Raw genomic sequence first — 26,126 nt, 5'->3', positions numbered from 1 at the left:
TCGTCCAACTCGTCCATGCCGACCAGATAACCTAACTTAATCTAGTCCCATTTACCAACACTTGGCCCACATTTTTCTAAACCGTTTCTATTCGTATACCCATCCAGTTGCCTTTTAAATGTTGTCACGGTACCAGTCTCCACCACTTCCTCTGGCAGTACATTCCATACACGCACCATCCTCTGCATAAAAACGTTGCCCCCGTGTCCTTTTAAATCTTTCCCCTCTCACCTTTAACCTATGCCCTCTAGTTTTGGACTCCTCTACCCCAGGGAAAAGATCTTGACTTTTCTTTCGGTTTTTCATTGAGACTCAGGTTCCTTACTGCAGAGGACAATGTCAATAGCCCTCAGTACACTGGCCCCCCCACTGTCAGCACACTCCACATGGCAAAATCTTTATGCCGACCCTCCTTACTGGATCTTGCTCAACTGACATAAGTGTGGTAACGTAAAATTTCAAAGGAATTCAAGCAACATTCAATGGCCAAAGTTTTGTGCTACCAAGTTTGACATGGATTTATTTCATTTACTTTTATGATTCTTTTCTTGCTCATATTATTGGAGAATCTGCTTCAATTTTAAAAACAGAGAATTATTGCTTGTCAAAAAGTAATTTGCAAATCTATAAGTCTACAAGTGATGATTAGTTTTACCTTTTAAGTAATTTCCAAATGAGATAAAGTAATAAATTTTTTTTCTGGACAGTGGCCAATGTCATACACAATGTTAAAAATGACAAAGTAATTGCAAACCAATTAGCTTAACATCCATGGTAAGAAAGCAAAACCGGCAACAATATAAACCATTCATGCCTTAAAGACATCTCATGGCTCCTTAAAGCCAATTTAATGCTTTTTAGTAATCTCGATTTATAGCATAGAAATGTGTTGATGATTTTACAGTATTTAGATAAGGCTGAAATTACCATGCATTCAGATAAAGTGAAATAGCCAATGATTTTAAATGGATGACTGTGCTCAACAGGCCTTGTAAATAAGTAACAGACATGGTAGCAAGAAGAACTGCAGTGGATGCAAAGTACATGAGTTTTAAGAAAACCTTTGAGAAGGTACAACATCAGAAAATAACTGGTGAATATTAAACGGTACGAATTAACAGATAGGAAACACGATTAAAAATTGAATAAAAACAACACGTCTTCAGGTCTCAAGAGTGGAAAAATCTTTGTCAACATTCCAAATTATATTAGAAAAATTGATAAAGAAAAAGGTGCTGAATTGCTATAATAACATGAGCTAATGTAATTCAGATTATTATTTGTTACATGGAGGGTAAATCGTGACATAGACTGATCGAGCCAAATGGTCTGTTTGTTGTTGTGGTTCTGTTCGCCGAGCTGGAAATTCTTGTTGCAAACGTTTCGTCCCCTGTCTAGGTGACATCCTCAGTGCTTGGGAGCCTCCTGTGAAGCGCTTCTGTGGTGTTTCCTCCGGCATTTCTAGTGGCCTGTCCCTGCCGCTTCCGGTTGTCAGTTTCAGCTGTCCGCTGTAGTGGCTGGTATATTGGGTCCAGGTCGATGTGTTTGTTGATGGAGTTTGTGGATGAGTGCCATGCTTCTAAGAATTCCCTGGCTGTTCTTTGTTTGGCTTGCCCTATAATGGTAGTGTTGTCCCAGTCGAATTCATGTTGCTTGTCGTCTGCGTGTGTGGCTACTAAGGATAGCTGGTCGTGGCGTTTCGTGGCTCGTTGATGTTCATGGATGCGGATCGTTAGAACGCAGAACGAAGGACCCGATACCCAGCATGAGCAAAACTAATGTAGTGTACAAAATCCCATGCAAGGACTGCACAAAACACTATATAGGACAAACAGGAAGACAGCTAACGATCCGCATGCATGAACATCAACTAGCCACGAAACGCCACGACCAGCTATCCTTAGTAGCCACACACGCAGACGACAAGCAACATGATTTCGACTGGGACAACACTACCATTATAGGGCAAGCCAAACAAAGAACAGCCAGGGAATTCCTAGAAGCATGGCACTAATCCACAAACTCCATCAACAAACACATCGACCTGAACCCAATATACCGGCCACTACAGCGGACAGCTGAAACTGACAACCGGAAGCGGCAGGGACAGGCCACTAGAAATGCCGGAGGAAACACCACAGAAGTGCTTCATAGGAGGCTCCCAAACACTGAGGATGTCACCTAGACAGGGGACGAAACGTTTGCAACAAAAATTTCCAGCTCGGCGAACAGAACCACAACAACAAGCACCCGAGCTACAAATCTTCACCCAAACTTTGAAGGTCTGTTTGTGTTTTGTGATGTCTGTATATTTCTAGGAGAACAAAACATGTTATTAGCAAAATTAGATATCTGAACAAGGTGTAGCTTTCCACAAGTGCTGCCTTAACCTGCTAATTTGCATAATCATTTCCAACATTTTCCTTTTGAATCAAGGATGGATCTTGGTTTTAATCATTAATTTCTGTAATTATTATTTTTTTCTGTAAACTATCCAAGGTGTTAAAAAATCTATCAATACATCCAGATATTCCAAAGTATGTCCTCAAATAACTGAGTCGATTTTGTTTTGATGGGATCAATAACTACTTTAATATTTTAAGGGATTAGCTCATAGAGGTGTTTGTCCTGCCTTTGAAAACTAGGCAATACAAATACAAGTTTATATCTTACCCCAGCAGATTATCTCTCAACCTCCAGACCCCTATTATTAGGCAACAGACAGTATTAAATATATTCATTCATTTTTAGATCTTCAAAAAAATCAACATTAGATCAATGGAATTCAAAGTTTAGCCTCAATGCTATTTTGTGCATGGACAACCATGGGAGGATGAGAGCATAAAGATGGCCATTGATAAAAAGAACGCCATTTAAATTTATTTCTAAAAATAAGGGTCATTTTCCAAGGGGATCAGTATGATTAATGTACCCTTTAGGTCCTACCACACTCCCATACTTAATTGCTCCAACTAAACTCCTATTAATGTATCACAATTTTCCTGCAACTAAGCTGCCAATTCAAAATCAAAATGTTCACTCTCCAAACATTTACACCAGTCTTGCAAATTTGAGAGTTGTTTGGAGCACATATAGTGAAGCTCACCGTAATGAGCAACTACCTATTTTCTAGAACTTGCAATGCTATCAAATATAATTGATAAAACATAATGGATAATACTATTATGAAAAGGCTTCCAAAGAAGGGCAAAAGTAATTTTCAAAAAGTTGCTTCTGATAGTATATTTTGCTAACATATCAGAAAAAATATATACTTTGCAAATTGTAAGACTATTATTTCGAGTGTGGACCTAAAAATAGGAAAGTGATGTAGGTAGCAGGATATGTTTTTAATCAGCATCCCTGCAAGACACTACATACTTCCATGTTAATCAGAGTAACTTGCAGACTTCTTTCACATTTTTTCAATTAAAAAAAAATTGAGAAACCTGTTCACACCTTAGATAAATATATGACATTGTGGAATGACCTCTAATCAGTGGTCCATACTGAATAGCTAATCTCAGTCAAGGAAGTGGTGAGACACCACAAGCAGTGGTGTACGGATTGAACATAAATTGGGGTCCTGCTTATGTGCAAACATTTAGCAAATGTCAATCGTGTTTGCTTATGTGTAAATCGTGCTTGGTTCCAATATCGTCTGCATGTTTTATATAGTAAAGTATCACGCTAACAGCGAAGGCTTGCCCTTCGTTGGAAAGATACTGGAGGCCCCTCAAAAACCATCTGCAGTTATCTTCCAAGCTCAAGTTTAGCATATACTCTGGTCAAAGTAATGTTTAAAAGTAATGGAAACATGGTTCACAGAGTGACGCAGCACTTGAAAGCCAGTTCTTTCGAACAGATGCCCTTACTTGATCTATAATGTTTACTTTGTTAGCTAATATTGTGATTGGATTCAATAATGCACATATTTAAAATATTCCAGTAAAAAAGATAATAAACCATTAAGTAATGTAAAGAATGTAATTCATGAACTGGCTATTGCATTACTAACTCAATGTTTTTATAGACACTACTTACAAGAGAAAATTAAATACATTGGTTAAGTTTCAAACAATTTGAACAACAGAAGAATTAAAGAGAAAGCAATAGATTGGAATAGGAATGTATAAAACAGGGACTACATATTAAAGATATGCACAGAGATAATGCCAAGTAGTAATAGTAGAAAATTAAACCTTTGAAGAATGAATAATAATTTAAAATTCAGATTCTGATAAAACTTACAATACGCTCTTATGTGAGGGGTTATTGGTTTCAAATCATAGTTAAGTCCTCAATTTGAAAAACTGACAGCAAAATAGTATACAGCAAATCTTTCACCAGAAAATATGTTTTACAAGAATGTTCAAGTTATATCCTCAACTGGTCACCATTGTGTAACAGAGCACTGCAAATGTAACCACACAATTACTAACTCTAATTGTAATCTTTGGCAAAACGAAAATAGACAATAGACAATAGGTGCAGGAGTAGGCCATTCTGCCCTTGGAGCCAACACCATTATTCATTATGATCATTGCTGATCATCCTCAATCAGTATCCTGTTCCTGCCTTATCCCCATAACCCTTGATTCCACTATCCTTAAGCACTCTACCTAACTCTTTCTTGAAAGTATCCAGAGACTTGGCCTCCACAGCCTTCTGGGGCAGAGCATTCCATACACCCACCACTCTCTGGGTGAAGAAGTTTCTCCTCACCTCTGTTCTAAATGGCCCACCCCTTTTTTTAAACTGTGTCCTCTGGTTTGGGACTCACCCATCAGCAGAAACATGCTTCCTGCCTCCAGAGTGTCCAATCCTTTAATCCGGGCATGAATTTGGTTTAACAATGAATTGCTGCTCTACTTTAGAGCTGGGAAGAAAAAGCTTTTTTCAAGTGCTTAATCTCAATAAAAATAATTTTAATATCTATACATTTCATATTTTCCTACACCTCATTTTCAGTTAAATGGTGTACAATTTAATTTATAAGAGGAAAAGAGTGACTATCTTTGAGGGGCAATCACTTATTTTATTATTTTCTTTACAGTAACAGACATTTAGCATTCCCTCAGGTTTAAGTAAGCATTTGTACAGTCATCTACAGAAGCTCTGATTTTATTTACTCCAACTACGAAACAGACTAATATTCCAAGAGGAAATTGCATACTAAAGTTCTTACTGCCTCAAAGCCCTTGACCTCAGCTGTTAATTCACAAATATGTGTTTTTCCTCATGGAGGCAGGGAACCATGAGAAAGAAATTTGCTGCACTCCAAGGCTCACCTGATATTAGCCCTCAGGCCTCACTTATATACTATATCAGTAAGTTGCTGGGTATCCCCAGGCAGCTTGCTAGTAAGGAGACTTCCAATGTAAGACCACTGCAGCTGATACACTATAAGGCACTGAATTCCCACTTGTAGCATAGAGTCTGTTCTCCAGAGTGAAATGTCAGCATAAGATACAGCTGAAACAGCAGTGTCAAGGATCATTAGGAAACAAAGCAGCAGCTAATTCCTGGCCCTAGATCTCTCGGGCAAAAAAAATGAAATGTTGCATCCTAATGCACTGATGTACTGTCCTGGGGGTAAAATTTGCAAATGATGTACACATCTGACCACATCCCCAAAGGTAATCCGTTTTGTTGTCAATGGTACATGTTGAATGCAATGGCTAAACCAATTGCATTATCACTAGTAAATTTGCAATATTTCAGCCATTTCCCATCTGAAGGTTTCCACCACATGCCTTTCACCTGCAACATTTTAAAGACCAGAAGAGTCTGACCAAGTATATAGCCTCTAAGACAGTACTAAAACAATATAATTTCAAATGACCTTGGATCAAAAATGATTAGGAATTAATTAAATATTTAGTGAATATCATTGTATAACTCGAACTACAAGAAATAGATAAATATATATAATATTTATTGAAAGGACCGCATGCAAGTCCATTTGTGGTTTGTCAGTTATGAATTAATGTCTCTCAGCATTGGAGCAATATAAATTTAAAAACCTGCAAGATCATCAGCTCCACAGTGCCACTTAAAGCATGCAGCATAAATAAAGGACAATTAATCAAAACATTAAAGAATCCATAAAGCCCACAGCAGATCACACCAAAATATACAAACTAAACCAATGGTCCTTGTTCTCTTATTCACCACACAATCTCCACAATTATGAATTGCATTCTCCAAAGCTGATGAAAGGTCAACTCAGATTACATTAGATGCATTTTCGAATTCACTCAACATTTTGAAGAGATTTTGACATTGATTGTTGTGGATAGATGAGTTTTATTACCACACAATTTCAATTCTGGTCACCCTGCTATAGGGAGGATATTATTAAAGTGGAAAGGGCACACAAAAAAAAAGAGTTACAAGGATGTTAGAGACTGGAAGTCATGAGTTATAAGGAGAGGCTGGGACTTTTTTTTTCCTGCAGAGCAGGAGGCTGAAGGATAACCTTAGAAAGGTTTAGACAATCATGAAGGTCATGGATAAGGTGAATAGCCAAGTCTTTCCCCAGGATAGGGGAATCTAAAACTTGCGAGCATAGGTTTAAGGTGAGAGGGGAAAGATTTAAAAGGGACCAGAGGGGCGACCTTATCACACAGAAGGTGTGTGGAATGAGCTGCCAGAAGAAGTAATGGATGTAGTACAATTGCAACATTTAAAAGACATTCGAACAGGTACACGGATAGGAAAGGTTTAGATGGATCTGGGCCAAACGTGGGCAAATGGAATAAGTTCAGTTTAGGAAACCTGGTAAGCATGGATGGGTTGGGCTGAATGGCCTGTGTCCGTGCTGTATACTCTATAATAAATATACATACTACGTTCAAATTTTTTGTCCCTGTCACTGCACTGGAACAATGATTAAGTAATTAATATAGCATTTATTAGGCTGAAAATTAAGTTGCACATAAGAATTGTATTTAATGTAGTAAAATGATTCAAGGCACTCCATGGGACTGCAAACATATGGAAATTGACAAACCCAAATTGTCCAAATATATCGTACAAACTAGGAATGTAAAGGCAAAAGGTTGGGAAGAGGTTTGAGAGGCAAATAGGATGAATGACTTAAGCTGTTGCGATAGATGAGGCTTTTCAAGGTACATAACAATATGGTAAGGTACTATAGGTCAGGAAAGGAACTCAGAAAGGCACGGTTATGATGACTTTTTGACAGTGCTTTCCAAATTAAATCAACTCAATACAATATATCAGACACAATGGAACATCAGCTGCAATAGCAGAAAAAAACTAAAACTTGTCCAAAACCATGAAAAAGGCAGAATTAGTGGAGTTCACATTTAATGAACTAATATGCTATTCGAGGAAAGCAGAAACCACATTAAAATTCCCACATACCACACCACATGAAAGCAAAGGATCCTCACAGAATGAAGAGATATGCCATTCTTAGTTATAAAACTATAAAGAGGAGCATGTTGTGTTACAAATTACCTAGTCAAAATGTTTTAAAGCCATCCAATGATTATTTAGCTTCCAAAACTTGCTTTTAAAACAACATGCTAAAGTAGAATTAAACCTTTCAACTTGATGATGTTGGCCATCCAAACAAAATCCCTTGATTGCTCTGTGCTTTCTGAACATAAATGCTTAAAAGAGCTACCATCAAGGCCGGGTAACCCATTTCAACATTGACAAATAATTTCTAATTTACGTGTTTTGAATCAATTTCTCTAAAGGCATCCTAATTTTTTTCAGTACAGCAAACTATTCATACCAATTAAAGTTATTAACACATCCCATATACAACAGATGTAAAATGTAATAGTCTGACATACTGTGATGTTTGTCTCAAACAAGTTGAAACACAGCCTCTATTGTGCCCTTCACAATATGGTTCTTACAGAACTTTCAGATAAAATGTTAATGCTTCACAAATGTAATGCTCACAAATCAATGATTTAACTTTCTTTTTAAGAAATTAAGGAAGACTATACCAAAGAGAAACTTCAGTTGTTACTGATAATAACTTGGATCTAAAAGCTTGCTTCACCTATTAAATGTTCTATTAATTAGTTCAAAAACAATGATGTTCATTATTTAAAGTAAGGTGTAGCTCCATTCTTGGCAAGTTATAAAGTTAAAGAGTGTGGTGCTGGAAAAGCACAGCCAGTCAGGCAGCATCCGAGGAGCAGAATGAACTTTTCAAGCATAAGCCTTCATCAGTAATCAGCTCATTCAGGAAGAGCTCATTCAAGTCAATTCTCCTGCTCCTCAGATGCTCCCTGGCCGGCTGGGCTTTTCCAGCACCATATTCTTTGACTCTGATCTCCAGCATTTGCAGACCTTACTTTTTCCAAGTTATAAAGTAAGTAAGGTTAACTCTTGATTTAGTGCAAGATTTAACCTCTTCTCCCATAACTCCCCCATCCCTCCTAAAACAAAGATTATTTTTCATTTTGTAAGCCTACAAAAGTTATAATTATGATAATAATTAAAACGATCATTTATATATCCATAATTTTATTCACGTATTTGATATTGTTACCAAAATTACAGACATAAGCAAATTTATGTACTAATACGAAGACTAAACAGGCATCTTAATAGTCACCGGTGTGATTATCTAAAAAGGAAAAGGATTTCCTGGAATATTTTTAAACTTACCAACACCACTTTCAGTATTCAGCACCATCGTTCCAGAATCTATGGCTCCGAATAATGTGTAAATAAGGAATATTTCAATGAAGGAGACAAAGCTGAAACCTAAGCTGGTGAAAAGAGATCTAAAAATTCTTAGCACAGCTCAAATAGTTAATAGCAGGTGGGGCTTACCAGTACCTACATTTCATGAGCCAATCCTGAACATCTATATTACTTTGTGTATTTTAAGTCTACTGCGTAACAACATCAAAACACCAATTGACTGTCGGTTAGATAGCTATATATGGAGGCAGCAAACTTTATTTGCAGCCAGCACTCTTGAGATAGGCACACCCTCCTTTTGCGGCTGAGCTGGCGACCTTCCTGTATGTTTAACTAAGAAATGACTCAATGAGCTTGGCATTCCCAGGCTCGTACATGTACTTGCAAAAAGACAATTCAAGACGTGTTTCAAAATAACACAGACACACCAACGTGCAAACACAAGTAACAGCAGGTCCTAGTAACAGCATATAACTGATATATTTGAGGCTGCTTTTATTAACATACGGACATAGGAATTTAGAGCATGAATAGACCATTTGACCTCTCAAGCCTACTTGATTTGACATGGCTGATTTGATTGTAGCCTCTCTTGTCTTACCTTAACCTTTATACTTCCTTAAGGTCAGTCAAAAATTTATCTAACTCAGCCTTAAAAATATTAAATGATCATGCTTTCACTACTCTGAGGAATAGAATTCCACAAAACACAACCCCCAGAAAAAGAAAATCTTTTCAGTCTTGAATGAATTTTCTTTCCTAATTCCAGCTTATCCCAGTACATCCTTTCAAATCCTCTCAGGAGACCCTATCTTCCTCAGGGTCCGATGATTCAGAGACTGCAAACATATTTTATTTCGCGGAAATGCAAGGAAATAGCTTGAAATCCTTTTTTTGTTTTACCTTCCCTTTGTAAGCAAATGCTGATTTTAAACTGCATCCAAAACTGCAATTCACTTCTCCAACATACAGTATTTAAAACCTTTTTCTGCAAATTTCTGTGACTCTAGATTCGAGATAAGCTTCCAAATCCACATTCACACCCCCACTAAGAACCCCAATTTCCATCTGTACAATACCACCTACCTTTACCCATCTCAGTTCACCTGCCTTTCTTACCTCTCAGTTTGATGATACTAATGCACTCCTGACTGATCTCCCCATCCCCCATAAACTCAAGATCATTCAAAACTCCACTACCCATGTCTTAATTGACAGCAAGCGCAATTTCTGTCACCCCTGTGCTTATTGATCTAACTTGGAATATGGTGAAACAACATCTGGTTTTGAGAAATTTCAACTTGACTTCAAATCTCTCACCGTCTTGCTCCCTCCTTCATCTTCGTGATTGCTTCTAGTACCACATCCCTCCATGATATCTGTACTCCATTAATCTTTGCCTCTTGTATGTCTCAAATTTACTTGCTCCACTTAATTGTTTAGGCCTTCTCTGCACAATACAGCTCAGCCTCCCAACTTTAGTTTCTTCTTTTCTCCCCCCTCAAAATCTACCTTTTTGATCAAGCTTTTCGATAACACTCCTAAACTGTGCCTTGGGACATTTTATTGCATTAGAAGGCACTACATAAAGTTGTTTTTCTAAACTGCAGAATGATGAACATTTATAATTCTTTGTTTAAATGCCCTTGCCCTCTTTGATTCACACTGAACCTTCTACACCACACCCATTCCGTCATTCCAAATTATTTTCATCTCTGAAACATAATCTACCTACACCTCTTTCACCCTCAATTTTGATTAACTCTAACACATCTCCATGAAATTTGACTGCTCCAATGGTCTCAACAAGGTCTCCATCTCCAAAACCTCCAGTGCTATACATCAAACATCCAATCCACTGCCCAAGTAAATCAAGCACATTTTTCAAACTAATTTTCAAACCACAATCATTCTTCTACGCATTGCATGTTTCTTGCAATTTTTTTTTAATGCAGTACCTGTGGGGCTGGGAAAGCAGACACTCTGATTTTCACTAAAAGCATAGTTTCATCCCCCAGTATAAGAGTTTGGATTGAAAACTTTGCAATTGCTCTCTACTGCTCTAGAAAATTGTACCTCATCTTAATGTGTCTTCAAGCCAAGTTTCAGCCCATCGATTCATGGAACAGGGTGGAAAACAGCTGATTCCATTGTATGACACAACTCTTTTTGTAGTACATCAAACCACGACGCTTTATTTTCTCCACCTATCACTAGATAACTAACCTTTATTCTCCAAGAGGAATTTCAGCATATTATCATGTAACTCGAAATAATTTTTGCTAAGTCGTAAAAGAATGAAAACTTTTGATAACTGAGCACAAAATAAGAAAATTCAACTGATCTCTCATCAAACCTCCATATATACCTGACGTTAGCCCTCAGTGCTCTGTTTAGATAGCATTCGAATATTTGCAGTTTTTCCCTTATCAATGTTGATTTTTGCAGATTTCTTTGCATTATCTGCAATACTCAGCTTGTGCTTCAAGAGAATTATCTGCTGAATCAACTCTGTAAATGTTCTGACTTTGAGCGTACAAGGCACAAGTTAGGTAATGAATAATAGCTTACATCAGATTGAGTTGAAAGGCTGCAATTTAAAAGGGTCAGACAATCTCAAACAGCAAGCAATGCTCGATTAATAAAATATTTTCTAAAAATTAAATTCTTTCACTGACATATTATAATACAATAAAGTTATTTTAATAAAGTGATCATGCCTGTAGGAACTTTGGTGCATTTGCAAAGTGCTGAATGATGATGAAAACACAATACTGTCAGAATAGGAAATAAGAAATAATATTAGATCTTTTTAATCAACCTGTTCAGACATATTATGACATACCTCTGAAACAGGTGGGACTTGAACCTGAGTCTTGTAACCCTGAGGTAGGGGTATCAGTACTGTACCACAAGAGCCCACTAAAGAGAGATGGAGATAGAGTCTCGTGTCTAGATGTTTTCCAATCAACCTATTCAGACTCCTGGAGCAGGTGGGACTTGAACCTGGAATTTCTGGTCGGAATACTACCATTGTACCACAAAAGCCCCCTAATTTATATGGTGTAGATATTGTCTGGACAACCTGTTCAGACATGTTACAACACCCTTCTGAGGCAGGTGGTACTTGAACCTGGGCCTCTTGGTTCAAAGTTAGGGACACCACATGAGTTCCTCCACAGACTTTAACACAGCATACAATCATGTGCCACATAATTGGCCTGTCAGCAAAGTCAAAGCCATGGAATAAAAAGGGGCAGTGGAAGCATTGGTGTAAAATTGCGCAAGTGACAAGAAACAATTGTTTTTCAAATTAGTGCAAGAAGTATAGCGTTCCTCAGCAGTCAAAACTTGCAACATTGCTTCACTTGACCTAAATGAATGAACTCAATTTCAGCATGCAGGCAGGGCACACGTTTTTAAAAATTCAGATAACATGAAACTCGGAAATAGAGATGGACTTCAAAAGGACATAGAAGAGCTGATGGAATGCCTGGGCACACAGCAAATGAAATTAAACAGAAAAGCATGAAACGATAGGATGAGGGGAGGATCTGGGCAGTTAATGGCTTAATGGGCCGAATGGCCTCTTTCTGCACTGCAGGGATTCTATGATCTGCTTGGAAAAATACAGGCAGCAATATGAAGTAAAAGAATTCAATTCTGAAAGGGTGTAACAGATGAACCTTGGCAGAAATGTTGAAGGTGAAAGGGCAAGTTCGGTGGTTAATAAGACAGACCAGGGTATTGGCTTCATAAATAGCAATAAGTTGCTAAAGCAAGGAGTTTATGGCAAACTTTTATAAAATTCTAGTTCAGCCTCAAGTGAAATGTTGTGTACAATTCAAAGACCACATTTTAAGGAAAATGTGAAGCCATGAGAGAGTGCAGAAAAATTCATGATAATTTCAGGGAAGAGGAGTTTCAGTTACATATATCTGTACTGGGAAATGTGAGGCTATTCTCATTAGAGAAGGAAATTCAAACACTAATATTTGATATAAATGTTCAAAATAATGAAGAGCCTTTACAGAATAGATAGGGAGAAACCCGAAGACACTAGTTTCAGTATATTGTGGCATTAGAAAACCATTTTTACACTGAAAATGATTAATTCCTTGCCTGAGAGCATGGAGGTAGATTCAAACAAGCCCTTCAAAAACCAATCAGATAATTATCTGAAAAGAAAAATTGTATGGTTGTAGGGAAAAGGTGAGGTAATAAGGCTAAGAGAGCTGGCATACACACTAAGGACCAAATGGCCTTCCTCTGCGATGTCATACTATGAGCCAAAGTCAATGTCAAAAAACCTGAGCCATGTAATTCTGTGAAGGTAGAAAAATCAATCTCTGTCAATTCAGATGACAAGAGACAGCAGACCCTTAGAGGTGTTGAGCATAGGGAACAGGCCAGTCGCACTCTATTAATAGAAGAGGATTACGTGCAGTAGTCCCACTCAGAATCAATAACCAATTGGGCTATCTACATCTAATATAACTGAGCAGAACGAATTGTTATTTGATTTGCAAAACGCACCTGAAAATTGCATCAGGCCAGTTTGCTGCATATAAGGATAGGCTGAGATGATCACAGTCACTCAATTTTCAACCACGTACTGCCTGTGTTGGCTGGTGTTTAAACAGTGCTTTGCACAACCACTGAGTGTTTCACTGCCAATGAAGTACTTCCTTTAAGTGCAGCCACTGCTGTAATTTAGGAAAGGCAGAATTTTGCGCTCTGCAAGCTCCCATTAACAGCACTGAGCAAAGGACCAGATCATCCATTTTGATGCTCCTGATTGAGGGATAATATTGGACAATACACAATATTGGATAACACTGGATAACTCCCACAACCCTCTTCAAAATAGAGAGATGGCATATATTTAAATCTACCTGAACAGACAGAAGGGGCTCTGAGTTTGCAGCAATTCTTTAGAGTTGCACAGGAGAGTCAGCTTTGATTTTGTGTTCAAGTCCGAAAGCAGGATCAGAACCCGGGACCTTAGGAGTCAGTGGCAAAAATGCAAACAACTAAGCCATGGCTCATATGTACGAAATTATACCAAATAATTAAAAATGGTCCTAGGAATTTTAATTACTTCAACATTGTCAGTTAGATGAACATACAAAAGCATCAACACTGTTTCAATAAAAATCTAATAACTGTTTATTTCCCTTATCAATTCCGATGAAATACATATGAATTAAAAACAACCCATTTTTCTTTACAACTGCTATATAATCATAGAATTTCTAAAAGAAAAACAGTAAATTCTAAGTGGCTTTTTCAGACTGACAACATGCTTCCTGGAAAGATTGTCTTCGAAATCAGTGCATCACTTAAAATCATACACTGAGAGCAATGTAACCAAGCAGCTTGCATACTCCACATCTAGGGTGCAAGGATGGTATTAAATTATAGCATACACAGTAAACAAATACCAGTAAAGGAAGGACACAGTCTGCAATTCTCTACGCACATGCAACAGTGTGTAACAATTACAGGCATTCCCTGATTTACAAACACATATACTTAGGAACACAATCTCATAAGGGATGTAATTTTACAGACCTGACATATAATATTTCGTCTACTTACGAATGCTCCTTTATATTGTCCCGCAATGTGCTCCAACTTATGTACAAATAGACTTGCAAATAGTCTCCAAAAAGGAACCATTTGCAATCCAGAGACTGCCTGTACAACATAACTAAATGAGATTGATGGTCAGAAGAGATATTAAGACCAAAAGCTTGGCCAAAGTTGTAGGTTTTAAACAGTGTCAAAAAGGATGGAAGAAAGGCAGAGAGGCAATTCCAGTCCTTCGGGCCTTCACACAGCTGCTAATTAAGTGATTAAAATGAGAGATTCTCAAAAGGCTAGGTTTGAAGAGTACTAATATTGTCAGGTTGTATGATTCGAGGAGATTATAGAAATAGGTAGTTATGGTACTATACAGCCATTTAGGCCTATGCTTGTTAAATTTTAACAGAATGAGAGGGAAGCTAATTAAGATACACAAGATGCTAAAGGGGATTAACCAAGTAATCATGGAGCAGATATGTCCCCTTGTAAGGCAATCTAGAAAAAAAGGACATAGTTTTAGGCTGAAGGCTGGCACATCTAAAACTAAGATGAGGAGGAATCTATGGGTTGTGAATCTATGGAATTCAATAATGCGGAATGCAGTGATTGATGGGACACCACATAAATTTAAATAGAAGGTATTCAATTTTTTTTGTGAGAAACAAGTTAAAATGTTATGAGGATTAGGCAGAAAAGTAGAGGTAAGGACAAGATGAGGTCAACCAGGATCACTGTCATTGGTGGAGCAGGCTCAAGAGGCTGAATAGCCTATTCCTACTAGAGTTCTTCTGTTCTGAGAAGGATTTGATTTTTGAAACACAACATTGGTTTACTTGGAGCCTTGATAGGTCAAGACGCGCAGGGGCAAATGCTGACAGCAGTTTACAATGTTTAAGTTTATGAAGAACAAAACATGGGAGGCCGGCCATTGGAACAGTCAAATCCAAAAGTAACAGAAGCAAGCGATTCAGCTTTGAGTAGGTTGAGGTGAGGTGGAATCAAACTTTGTTACAGAGACGAAATAGCCAATCTTAGTGATAACAAAGTTGTGCATTCAGAAACTCACTTCACTTCCAAACAAAAAGCAAAGGAAGGATCAACAAAGAGATTTTAAAAGATACACTGTTAACATTGTAATTGGAGGTTTCCAGTTCAAACGTAGACTGGGTTGGTGGGTGTACAGCAAATTTTACTTTGGAAACTCTGTTAAATGCTGCCTTTGTTGGAGCTTTTAGGGCAGTCAGATTACAATTTTAACAGTAGATTCCAGGCAGAAACAAAGACTGAAATTTGGTGCTTTCTGAAAGTGGGCTAATATGTCATATGTGGATTTCTAGTCCTGCAACATCTCCTCAAAGTGGAAAGCATTTTTGGAAAAGAAAACACTTCCAACTAAATTAATTCTAGATCTTGGAAACTGGGGACAGGGATGGGGGGGTGGGGAATAAGGGTAGGGGTAGCAGATGTGACCCAATGACCGACAGCCAGTGTTTGTGAGGTGGTGTCCTAAAGCAAGGATTATCAGGAATAATCACAAGGGACAAAAAGTCATTGCACCAACTACAGTTAGGTTTTTTCCTTACTCTTGACACAATTGCACTGCTGTCATGGAATGCAATGCTAATTCCTTACATTAGTAAACAAGGCATCATTCACCTGCTTCATACAGCTTTGCCCTGTAAATTGAATGATGTTGCTAGTGTCATTTTTGAGAGGCTGAAAAAGGTCTGAAACATAAGAGTGAGTGTCCAAGTCACCTTGACAGCTCCTGCCACTTGCAATTTGATAGTATTTGTCTGCAAATGAAGCAAACTGAAGATCCCATTTGTTTTCAGCAGAAGCTTCTGGTAGCAAGTCTCATCCAGTCATAAGTGTGCACAGTACACATTATGAACAGAGGGATGGAGAGGTTGTCCTTTGCACCAGCTCCAATCCAAATGCTGTACTCATGCCATTTCAGGTGGAAAAATCAGAAATTTTCCATCATCATGATACAAATGGAGTCACCTTTAAAGATGAATTATTTTGGGCAAGGATTCTGCCAGGAAATCTGACATTTAAGTGGGAAAAAATTGGAAATGTTCTTCATTTATTGCTAAATCACACACCAAACACTCCATCCCCTCAGACAGCAATTGTGTTTTTACAGCAGCATTCACATTCAACAAGTACAATTTCTGCCCATACTCTCATGTCAGCATCTCAGCACAAACTCTACTACACAACAATAAAATATGTGTCTGTGAAATCGGAGATGTTACAAAACTGAGAAATAAATGGGCAGCTGTATCAAGTTTTGGAAGTTTGGCATGAAGATGACTTATCTCTGAAGATAGATCCTGATAACATTCAGGTAGAGGGTATTTTAAGTCTAAATAAAGATTGCTAATGTTTGGATTGTACCATGATTACTGCTGGCACGCTTTGAATGTCTGCTTTGTAAATGCACTAACAATCACTGCTATTCTTTTGTTTGTGGGGTATAAGTTGATTTTGGAATGTAATGCAAGATGGGCAGAGATAGCAATTTGGCACTTGCTTTCAAAAGTCTGCCCTAATTCATTGTGCACTCACTTCAATGTAAGTTGTGTTATTAGCTATTTTGTACAGACTGAATGAGTTTACACTGAACAGCTTGAACCAAATACCAATACAGAATTGTGAAAATAAATACATTATATTGAGAATCTCCTACCCAAACAAAACAATAAAAACTCAAACTAGATTCAAAAGCAACTACTCAACTTTTTTTGTGTTTTAAGAAAAGTAGGCACACTATTGTGGAATGGCAAACTGTACTAGAGGACTCTTCATACTGTGGAATTGTCTTGTGCCTTTTCCACAACAGTGAGTCAATTTAAGGTATGGCACTGTTAAGTAGTACTGAGTGAAAGAGAGCACAATGATAAACAAAAACTGGAGGGAAAATCTACATTGGGTACATTCTGGTGACTCACGGAGGGCAGCATTGCAGGAGTCCTTATTGATACAAAGGCTATGAAAAATTTGACAATAAATAAGAAAGCACGTGCATCCTCCCAAAAATGGGGAAAAGTGTGAAAAATTAAGAAGTGTAGAAATCTACATGCAGCATCTTCAGAAATATAAAATATATTAATATTTATGAGCGACCCTTCATTTTGATTGAGCTTTGTATAGCCAGCATTTTCTTTTTTGCATTTCAGATTTCCAATGTTTGACATCATTATTTTTTGCCTGCACTGAATAATATTAGAAACTTTATGTAGCCATTGTCAATTAGCATGAGAAAAAGTGAAATAAAATATTCCATTTTAATATTTTAATTTGTGGATATTCTAGTCAATTGCATCCCATCTGCTTATTCTGGTGAAAAAAAAACTGGAGGCTTATTCGGCAGTAATTGTGAAGCAGTGTACAGATGCCTGGACTACATTAAAGCCTGCCTATTTTCTGAGCATCCTGCACTTAAAATCAAGCCAGCCCATTCATCAAATTCATCAATCGGTTTTACTATTTACCCAGCAATGTCTTACATACTGCAGGAAGTGGCTGTAACTTTTGTCCCTCTGCACTTGAACTTGGAAAGACACCAAGTTATTATGTAAAACTGTATGTATTCCACCTTATACTGCGAAAACAACATCGGTTTAATTGTGGGAGTAAAGAATTATATAAAATAGTTACAAAACACACCAATTGAATGTGTTGTAAAAAATGGAAGGCATTATGATTGCTTTCTTCCCCCACCAGTTCCTGAGATTCAACTTGTAAATCAGCTTTCCCATTACCTTTATATCCAAGTTTGGGACATCGCGTGGTGCAGATTCGCAAGGTTCACAGGCTGTACACTACTTGTTTAATATTTAACAATCTTCTGTGTGAACCATATGACCAACCCAGCAAAGCTGAGTTCCGACAACTATATATACAAACCAAGTATGTCGCACGTTCGAAGAACCTCTATTTTGGGAATTTGTCCTAACATTTGATGGGGCAAACAGATCTCAGATAGTGAAGCTGGAATGGTTTTATTAGCTTTATGAAATACCAGTAGATTGACCATAATAAAGCAATGTAAGAACCACTGTTTGACACACTCTGATCTTTGGTTCAATACAAATGCCATGCTCTTTCCAAAGGCTTGCTTTTGCTAGGTGACGCTTACTTTGTCACAGAGTATTGTATATTTGGAGCTTTCCAAAACCTCTGTAATGAACGGAGGGGTATGATTAGATTAGATTCCTACAGTGTAGAAACAGGCCCTTCGGCCCAACCAGTCCACACCGACCCTCCGCAGAGTAACCCAACCAGACCCACTTCCTTCTGACTAATGCACCTAACACTATGGGCAATTTAGCAGGGCTAACTCACCTGACCTGCACATCTTTGAACAGTGGGAGGAAACCCATGCAGACACGGGGAGAATGTGCAAACTCCACACAGACAGTTGCCCAAGGCTGGAATCGAACCTGGCACCCTGGTGCTGTGAGGCAGCAGTGCTAACCATTGAGCCACCGTGCCACCCTGTTTTAAAGCTTCTGGGTCATTGTGCACATAGCCAGAAAAAGATTCATATAAGATCTCTGTGTTTAAACATATTGTCAGACTGGTGAAATAATCAACAAAAAAAACACAAAATGTTCACTGGAGTATGTGCTATGAGAATGTAGTAGCCTGCAAAGATGAGTTCATTGACTCAGTAGCTCTTGATTAACCTTTGTACCAACTCTGGGCCTTTGTTTATTGAAGAGGTTGCCCTCTGTCTTGAATTGAATATGTACAGCCCAGCAAGATCTTTGACTGTGTATTGGCATGTCATTGGTGACAAGATGGGAAAGAGAGTTCAAGACAAAACACAGCCTTGCAGCAAAATAGCCATCATGCCACTGCAAAATGAGCAAATGACACATCATCCTTCCGGACCACCGATACTTATATATGAAAGACCTTTACAGTTTAGTGCCAAAAGCCTTAGTTAAATCAAGAGCACCAATTAAGGTCCTTATTCTTTTCATGGGACTTTCTTGAATGTGACATGCTGCATAAGTTCACATTTGCTGTTTTCCCACCTGTAAGCAAGCCAGCCAGAAATTCTGGTCTACAGATTCAACGCAAGGAGTGACAATCCAAGTAAGGGAAAAGCTTGCTGGAATTTTTCCTGATGTTGAAAGAAGTGTTGAAAGTACTCGCTCTCTTTCCATTTGGAGCGATGAGTTGCAGAGGTATTTTAGTCTTGATACATTGCGCTCAGAATCCAGATTAGGGAGAAGAGACTAGTGAGTGCCCTGGCCATGAGAGTCCCTCTGTCGCTGAACTCATTGGGTGGGATGTCATCAGCTCCCACATCGCCCATCAAAAGCTGTTTTAAGGCTTTTGTGACTTTGATAGAGAAGGAAGCAACTCAGCGGTATCATTACAGAGTGAGAATTTTTAATTGAAGGAATTGTTGAAGTCCACTGTCCAATGAGAGAGAATCTCATGGGTACTTGTTTGCAGCGGATTGCTATTTGCTCAGAAGGTAAGTACCACCCCGTTTTTGTTTATTTCATTGAGAGATCACAGACCTTCACATCGAACCTTCAGGTAATTTTTTTTTCAGAATCTGCTTGATGCCGAGTAGCTTTATTTTCAAGACAACTTTTTATCTCTCCGAGTTTGGCCTGTGCTTTTTTTTTTTAGACAATTCTATATATGGTGCTTCTTGCTGGTAAGTTATTGTTAGATATGTAAGATCAGTACGTGTTATGCACTTTATCCAGGAACTTTTAAATGCAACATCCAAAACATTTATACCAGTCTGGTGCTTCCACTTAATGAATCCAAGGACCTCAAATGTTGCACTTCAAGTAACATTCTTTAAGTTTTTCCAAGAATATTGTCCTTGCTGCTTGGAAAAGATAAAGGAATCTCAATGGCAGATGCAATAAATCTTATATTTAAGCAAGTTAAGTTTTGGTTTAATAAATATGAATTTTCCAGCCTTTGGAAACATGGTGCTCACTGCTAAAGTCAGTCCACTAATTTAAAACTGGCAGAACTTCAAACATCAGATGCTCAAGTCAGTCCGGAAATTTAGAGTGTTGGTTATTCTCAATTCTTTCAAGCATCCTCCATTAACTTATACTGAGTACACATCACAGAACAACTTGGTAAAAACAAGGACTGCAGATGCTTAAAACCAGAGTCGAGATTAGAGTGGTGCTGGAAAAGCACAGCAGGTCAGGCAGCATCTGAGGAGCAAGAAAATCAACGTTTCGGACAAAAGCCCTTCATCAGGAATAGAGACCTGAATCACAGAACAACTTCCCTAACGTCTTAATCAAACAGCATTCCTTGTGAAATTGAATGTGTCACCTTGTACTTTTTGAACAGAGAATGTAAACATATCTGGTCCCTGCAGAATTGCAAAATATATTGTAACATAGATGCATAAAAGTGCTGCAACTCTATGAACTTTCTCGGATAGAAATGTTCTTCATTCTGTGCGAGCAATTGATTTAAGGCATAGAACTGTTTGACGCTAAGCATGCTGAGTAAAGAACGCCTTTCGCTTAATTATCATGGTTTACAATTTGCACTTGGGTTTGGGTGAGGAAACTGTGGCAGTACCCATCTGCACTTTAGCATATTTTGCATAGCACAGCACAGCAATGGAAATAGAACTAGAAACAGGCCAGCTAATATCAGCTAATCCAAAAAATGCCCAGAAACGAAGGGTGGTTTACTTTGGAAAATTCTTTTGAACAGAGTCCAATTAAATAAAATTGCATAAAATTAACATACTCTCATCCTTACAGCGTTCAAATAAAAATAAGGCAAATGAATCAAAGTCTTTGCAGTGGATGATTGTGTTCTGGTTAAAACAGGGAGTTTCTGGTTAATCTCAGGGAGTCCCTCTCCCACTGCAACTCCCAGGTACTCTATGCTACTTTCTCCCCACCCCCACTGTCCTCTCATTTATCTTTCCACCCTTCAGGCACTCTGTCTGTATTCCTGATGAAGGGCTTTTGCCCGAAACGTGGATTTTACTGCTCCTCGGATGCTGCTTGAACTGCTACGCTTTTCCAGCACCACTCTAATCTAAACTCTGGTTTCCAGCATCTGCAGTCATTGTTTTTCCCTTCTGGTTAAAACATTCACTTACCATATTGCTTGGAACAACTCATTGTTTAGTTTTATCAATGTATGTCCTCATTTTGATCTGTGCTAAATAGAGGATTGGTGATATTATTCCAATGAATGTTGGCTTGTAGGGTACAGGATGACAGTAGTTTCTGCTGAGTAGAATTACAGATATAGCTGTATTACAAAGAACAAACAAAATTTAAGAGTAGCAGAAGCATGGCAAAGGCCATTATGACTGGCATTCTAGCATGTAATGACCATTATCAAGATTGATCAGAAGTGATACACTTACTGGTAGGGTCCTGGGAGTGTTGCTGAACAAAGACTGAAATAACTCCACGAAGGCTGGTATCCCATCAAGTCACCCTTTATTTACATATATATAGTACATGACACTGACGGAGATAGCACAGAACCAGCTCCTAGAGTGAGCAGAACTCTTGGCATTCCTGTTTATATCTGTCAGGAGAAAGTAGGAATGCAGATGCTGGAGATCAGAGTCAAGAGTACGGTGCTGGAAAAGCACAGCAGGTCAGGCAGCATCCGTGGGCACGAGAATCAACGTTTCGGGCATAAGTCCTTCATCAGGAACGAGGCTTGTGTGCCGGAGGGTGGAAGAGAGCTGAGAGATAAACGTGAGGGGGCTGGGGGAAGGTAGCTGAAAAGATGGGTAGATGAAGATGGGGAGAAAGTGATAGATAGGAGATGAGGGTGGAGCGGATCGATAGGGAGGACAATGGACAGGTGAAGAGGGCTATGCAGAGTTGGAAGGTTGTGTCTGGGAATAAGTTGGGGGGAGTGGAAAGGGGGAAACTGGTGAAATTCCGTGTGGTTGCAGTGTCCCAAGGTAGAAGATGAGGCGTTCTTCCTCTAGGCATTGGGTGTTTAAGATTTGGTGCGCCCACGAGGAGATCGAACAGTTCATCAACTTCACGAACACCTTGCACCCAGACCTCAAGTTCACCTGGACCATCTCAGACACCTCCCTCCCCTTTCTGGACCTCTCCATCTCAATCTCCGGCAACCGACTAATCTCACATCTACTACAAACCCACCGCCTCCCACAGCTGCCTTGAGTACAACTCCTCCCAACCCGCCTCCTGTAAAAACACCAACCCTTATTCCCAATTCATCCACTGCATCAGTTTCCAGGAAGACTAATCCCACCATAGAACATCCCAGATGGCTTCCTGCTTCCAAGACTGCAACTCCCCTTCCCACGTAGTTGATGGTGCCCTCCAGGGCATTTCCTCCACTTCCTGTACCTCCACCCTTGAACTCCACCCCTCCCAATACACCAAGGACAGAATCCCCTGGTCACCTTCCACCCTACCAATCTCTATATATATTGCATCATTCTCCACCATTTCAGTCACTTACAAACAGACCCCACCACCAGGGCTATACATCCTTCCCCCACCCCCATCAGCATTTCGGAGAGACCATTCCCTCTGCAACTCCCTTGTCAGATCCACATCATCTACCAGCCCACACCCCCCTGGCACCTTGCCCTGCCACCGCAAGAAGTGCAAACCCTGTGCTCACACCTCCCCCCTCACTTCCATCCAAGGCCCCAAAGGATCCTTCCACATCTGGCAGAAATTTACTTCCACAAATGTCATCAACTTTATCCGTTGCACATTGTGGTCTCCTCTACATTGGGGAGACAGGATGCCTCCTTGCAGATCATTTCAGAGAACATCTCTGGGACACCCGCACCAACCAACCCCAACGCCCTTGGCTGAATACTCTCACTCCCACCAAGGGCATGCAGGTCCTGGGCTTCCTCCATCACCAAAACCCTAACCACCCAGAGGAGGAAGAATGCCTCATCTTCCACTTGGGACCCTGCAACCACACAGGATCAATTAGGATTCCTCATTCCCCTATACCCACCTTATTGCAGTCCCACCCTTCCAACTTGGCACCGGCGACTTGACCTATCCATCGTCATTCCTATCTATCCGCTCCACCCTCCTCTCCTACCCATCATCTTCTGCCCCACCTTCATCTATCTATCCCATTCTCAGCTACTTTTCCCCCAGCTCCACCCCCTCCCATTTATCTCTCAGCCCCCCCGGCCCACACGCCTCACTCCTGGTGAAGGGCTTATGCCCAAAACATCAATTTTCCTGCTCCTTGGATACAGCCTGAACTGCTGTGCTTTCCCAGCACCACACTCTCGACACTATTTATGTCTGTCAGCCAAGATTCCCTGATTGGACCTGGTTGACAGCCCTAATCAGGGAACTCATTCTATGAGATCCACCTAGCTAGCCAATTTCCAACCACTATAGCGATATTGGGTACAGGTTCATAGTTCCTTGATAGTGGAATCACAGGTAGACAGAGTAGTGAAGACGGCATTTGGTATGCTTGCCCTTATAGGTCAGTGCATTGTGTATAGGAGTTGCAATGTCATGTTACAGCAGGTAGAGGACATTGGGTTAGGCCACTTTTAGAACACTGCATTCAATTTTGGTCTCCCTACTACAGAAAATATGTTGTTAAATTTGAAATGATTCAGAAGAGATTTACAAGAATGTTGCCAGGGTTGAACTGTTTGAGCTATAGAGAGGCTGAGTAAGCTGAGGCTATTGTCCCTGAACTGTTGGAGGCTGAGGGGTGACCTTATAAAAGTTTATAAAATCATGACAGGCATGGATAGGGTGACTCACCAAGGTTTTTTCCCCCCAAAGTAGGGAAACTAGATGACATAGGTTTAAGTTGAGAAAGATTTAAAAGGGACCTAAGAGGCAACTTTTTCATGCAGAGGGTGGTGCTTGTAGGGAACAAGCTGCCAGATGAAGTTGGGCAGGCTGGCACAATTAAAGCATTTAAAAGGCATCTGGGTGGGTACATGAATGGGAAGGGTTTCAAAGAAGATGGGCCAAATGCTGGCAAATAGGACTAAATTAATTTAAGATACCTGTTTGGCATGGACGAGTTAAATCAAAACTGTCTGTTTCCATGGTATATAACTCTTTGACTCTATGAAATTGGATTCCTGACTATATCTGATAATATCCCTTTTGAACAAAGTCTGAGCATCTAAGTAATATTATTTCCATTCTGGTGATTATTTTTGGATATGATTAGATTCCCTACAGTATGGAAACAGGCCCTTCGGTCCAACCAGTCCACACAGACCCTCCCAAATGTAACCCACCCAGACCTGTTTTCCCTATGATTAATGCACCTAACACTATGGGCAATTTAGCACGGCCAATTCATCTGGCCTGCACACTTTTGGACTGTGGGAGAAAACCGGAGCACCCGGAGAGTGTGCAAACTCCGCATACACAGTCGCCTGAGGCTGGAATCAAACCTAGGACCCTAGTGATGTGAGGCAGCTGTGCTAACCACTGAGCCACCAAGCCACCCTGGTTCATTTCATAATTTTGGGCAGCACGGTGGCTCAGTGGTTAGCACTACTGCCTCACAGTGCCAGGGACCAGAGTTCGATTACAACTTCTATCGACTGTGTGGAGATTGCATATTCGCCCAGTCTCTGCTTGGGTTTCCTCCGGGTGCTCCAGTTCCTCCCACAGTCCAAGGATGTGCAGGTCAGGTGAATTGGCTATGCTAAATTGCCCATAATGTTAGGTGCATTAGTCAGGAGTAAATGTAGGCAATGGGTCTGGGTGGATTACTCTTCAGAGGGTCGGTGTGGACTTGTTGGGCTGAATGGCCTGTTTCCGCACTGCAGGGAATCTAATCTAAAAAGATTGTGGCGCCCTGAATGTCACAAATGTTTCTGTGAGGTATGTTATGTAACACAGGGGTGTTGCATAGCAGATATTGCTAACGTGCATTGATTTTTTTTTACAGTTTTATTATGAGGTTAGTGAAGTAACAAAAAAGTTGCCTTGTTTTAATTTATTTGTAAGCACATTGAACCAGCATCATGAAAACACACTATTGAACACACACCACTAAGTTATTCTGATTAAATATCCCACTTCTCGGAATTTGTTGAAACTATACAAAATCAGAATCAAGTTCTCAAATCTCTCTGAGCCTTCTAGGATTTTACCATGATTTGCTCTGTTTAAATAAAATTTAAAATTGATTCCCAGGTCAGGGCAGCATGATGACTTTTACATAAATCACTGTTAATTCATTGTCCAAAATTCTGGAATTCCCAACTAAATGTAATTATGAGATTTCGGTCATGACAAATACTTGGTTTACATAAAAGGCTCACTATTAGCCATTCCTCTTATGAAGAACAAATCTTAAAATCATTTCCCTCAAAGCATTTAAAGACATTATTTGTTATGACCCATAACGCATGACCCTTATTTTCTGTTTGTACCCAAGAGACAAACAAAGTACAGCTAATGTTGGAACTTCCTATTTAGTCTGGAGTTAAGGGAATTGTTTGCACACTCATTAGCGTATGTTGGTTGTTGAAGCTCAGGAGGGAACAAGATGTTTCAAATCGGGCTCTGTAACATGTGACACGTGACATCATTAAACTCTGCTTCACACGCATGAACCACAAATTTCCCAGAACTCTGATATTCCTACACATGTAATTTTTGGATAACACCTTTGTAATCTCACTTTGAGTGCTGCTCTGCCAAATGATTGGCTTGAAAGTTCACCTACCCGGCAATTCTGAATAACAAGAAATAGAGACAAGGAGAGATATCAAAGAATGCACAGTAATCAACCTTGTATGACGTGGGAGTGGTTCAGGAGAAATTGTTTTTTGTTTGTCAAAG

General features: G+C 39.4%; 1 protein-coding gene across 3 annotated transcripts in view; it reads right to left on the bottom strand.

Moving 5' to 3' along the window:
• cyth1b (cytohesin 1b) overlaps window positions 1–26,126 on the bottom strand; it is a 232,773-nt gene that overhangs the window by 116,128 nt on the left and 90,519 nt on the right. The window contains exon 1 of one of the 3 annotated variants that reach the window (XM_043714920.2): window positions 8,662–8,808. The exons of the other annotated variants lie outside the window; for them this stretch is intronic. Coding sequence (XP_043570855.1) covers window positions 8,662–8,689 — 28 coding nt within the window. The 5' untranslated portion in view covers window positions 8,690–8,808. Of the gene's footprint in view, window positions 1–8,661; window positions 8,809–26,126 lie in introns of those variants that run through there. 3 annotated transcript variants of the gene reach the window in all.

The sequence above is a fragment of the Chiloscyllium plagiosum genome, unplaced genomic scaffold (assembly GCF_037043375.1).
Source record: "Chiloscyllium plagiosum isolate Xiang-an unplaced genomic scaffold, Cpla_swu_hap1 HiC_scaffold_25, whole genome shotgun sequence".
Taxonomy (NCBI): domain Eukaryota; kingdom Metazoa; phylum Chordata; class Chondrichthyes; order Orectolobiformes; family Hemiscylliidae; genus Chiloscyllium; species Chiloscyllium plagiosum.
Note: the sequence above shows the minus strand (reverse complement) of the source record. Positions and strands in the feature narration are given on the sequence as shown.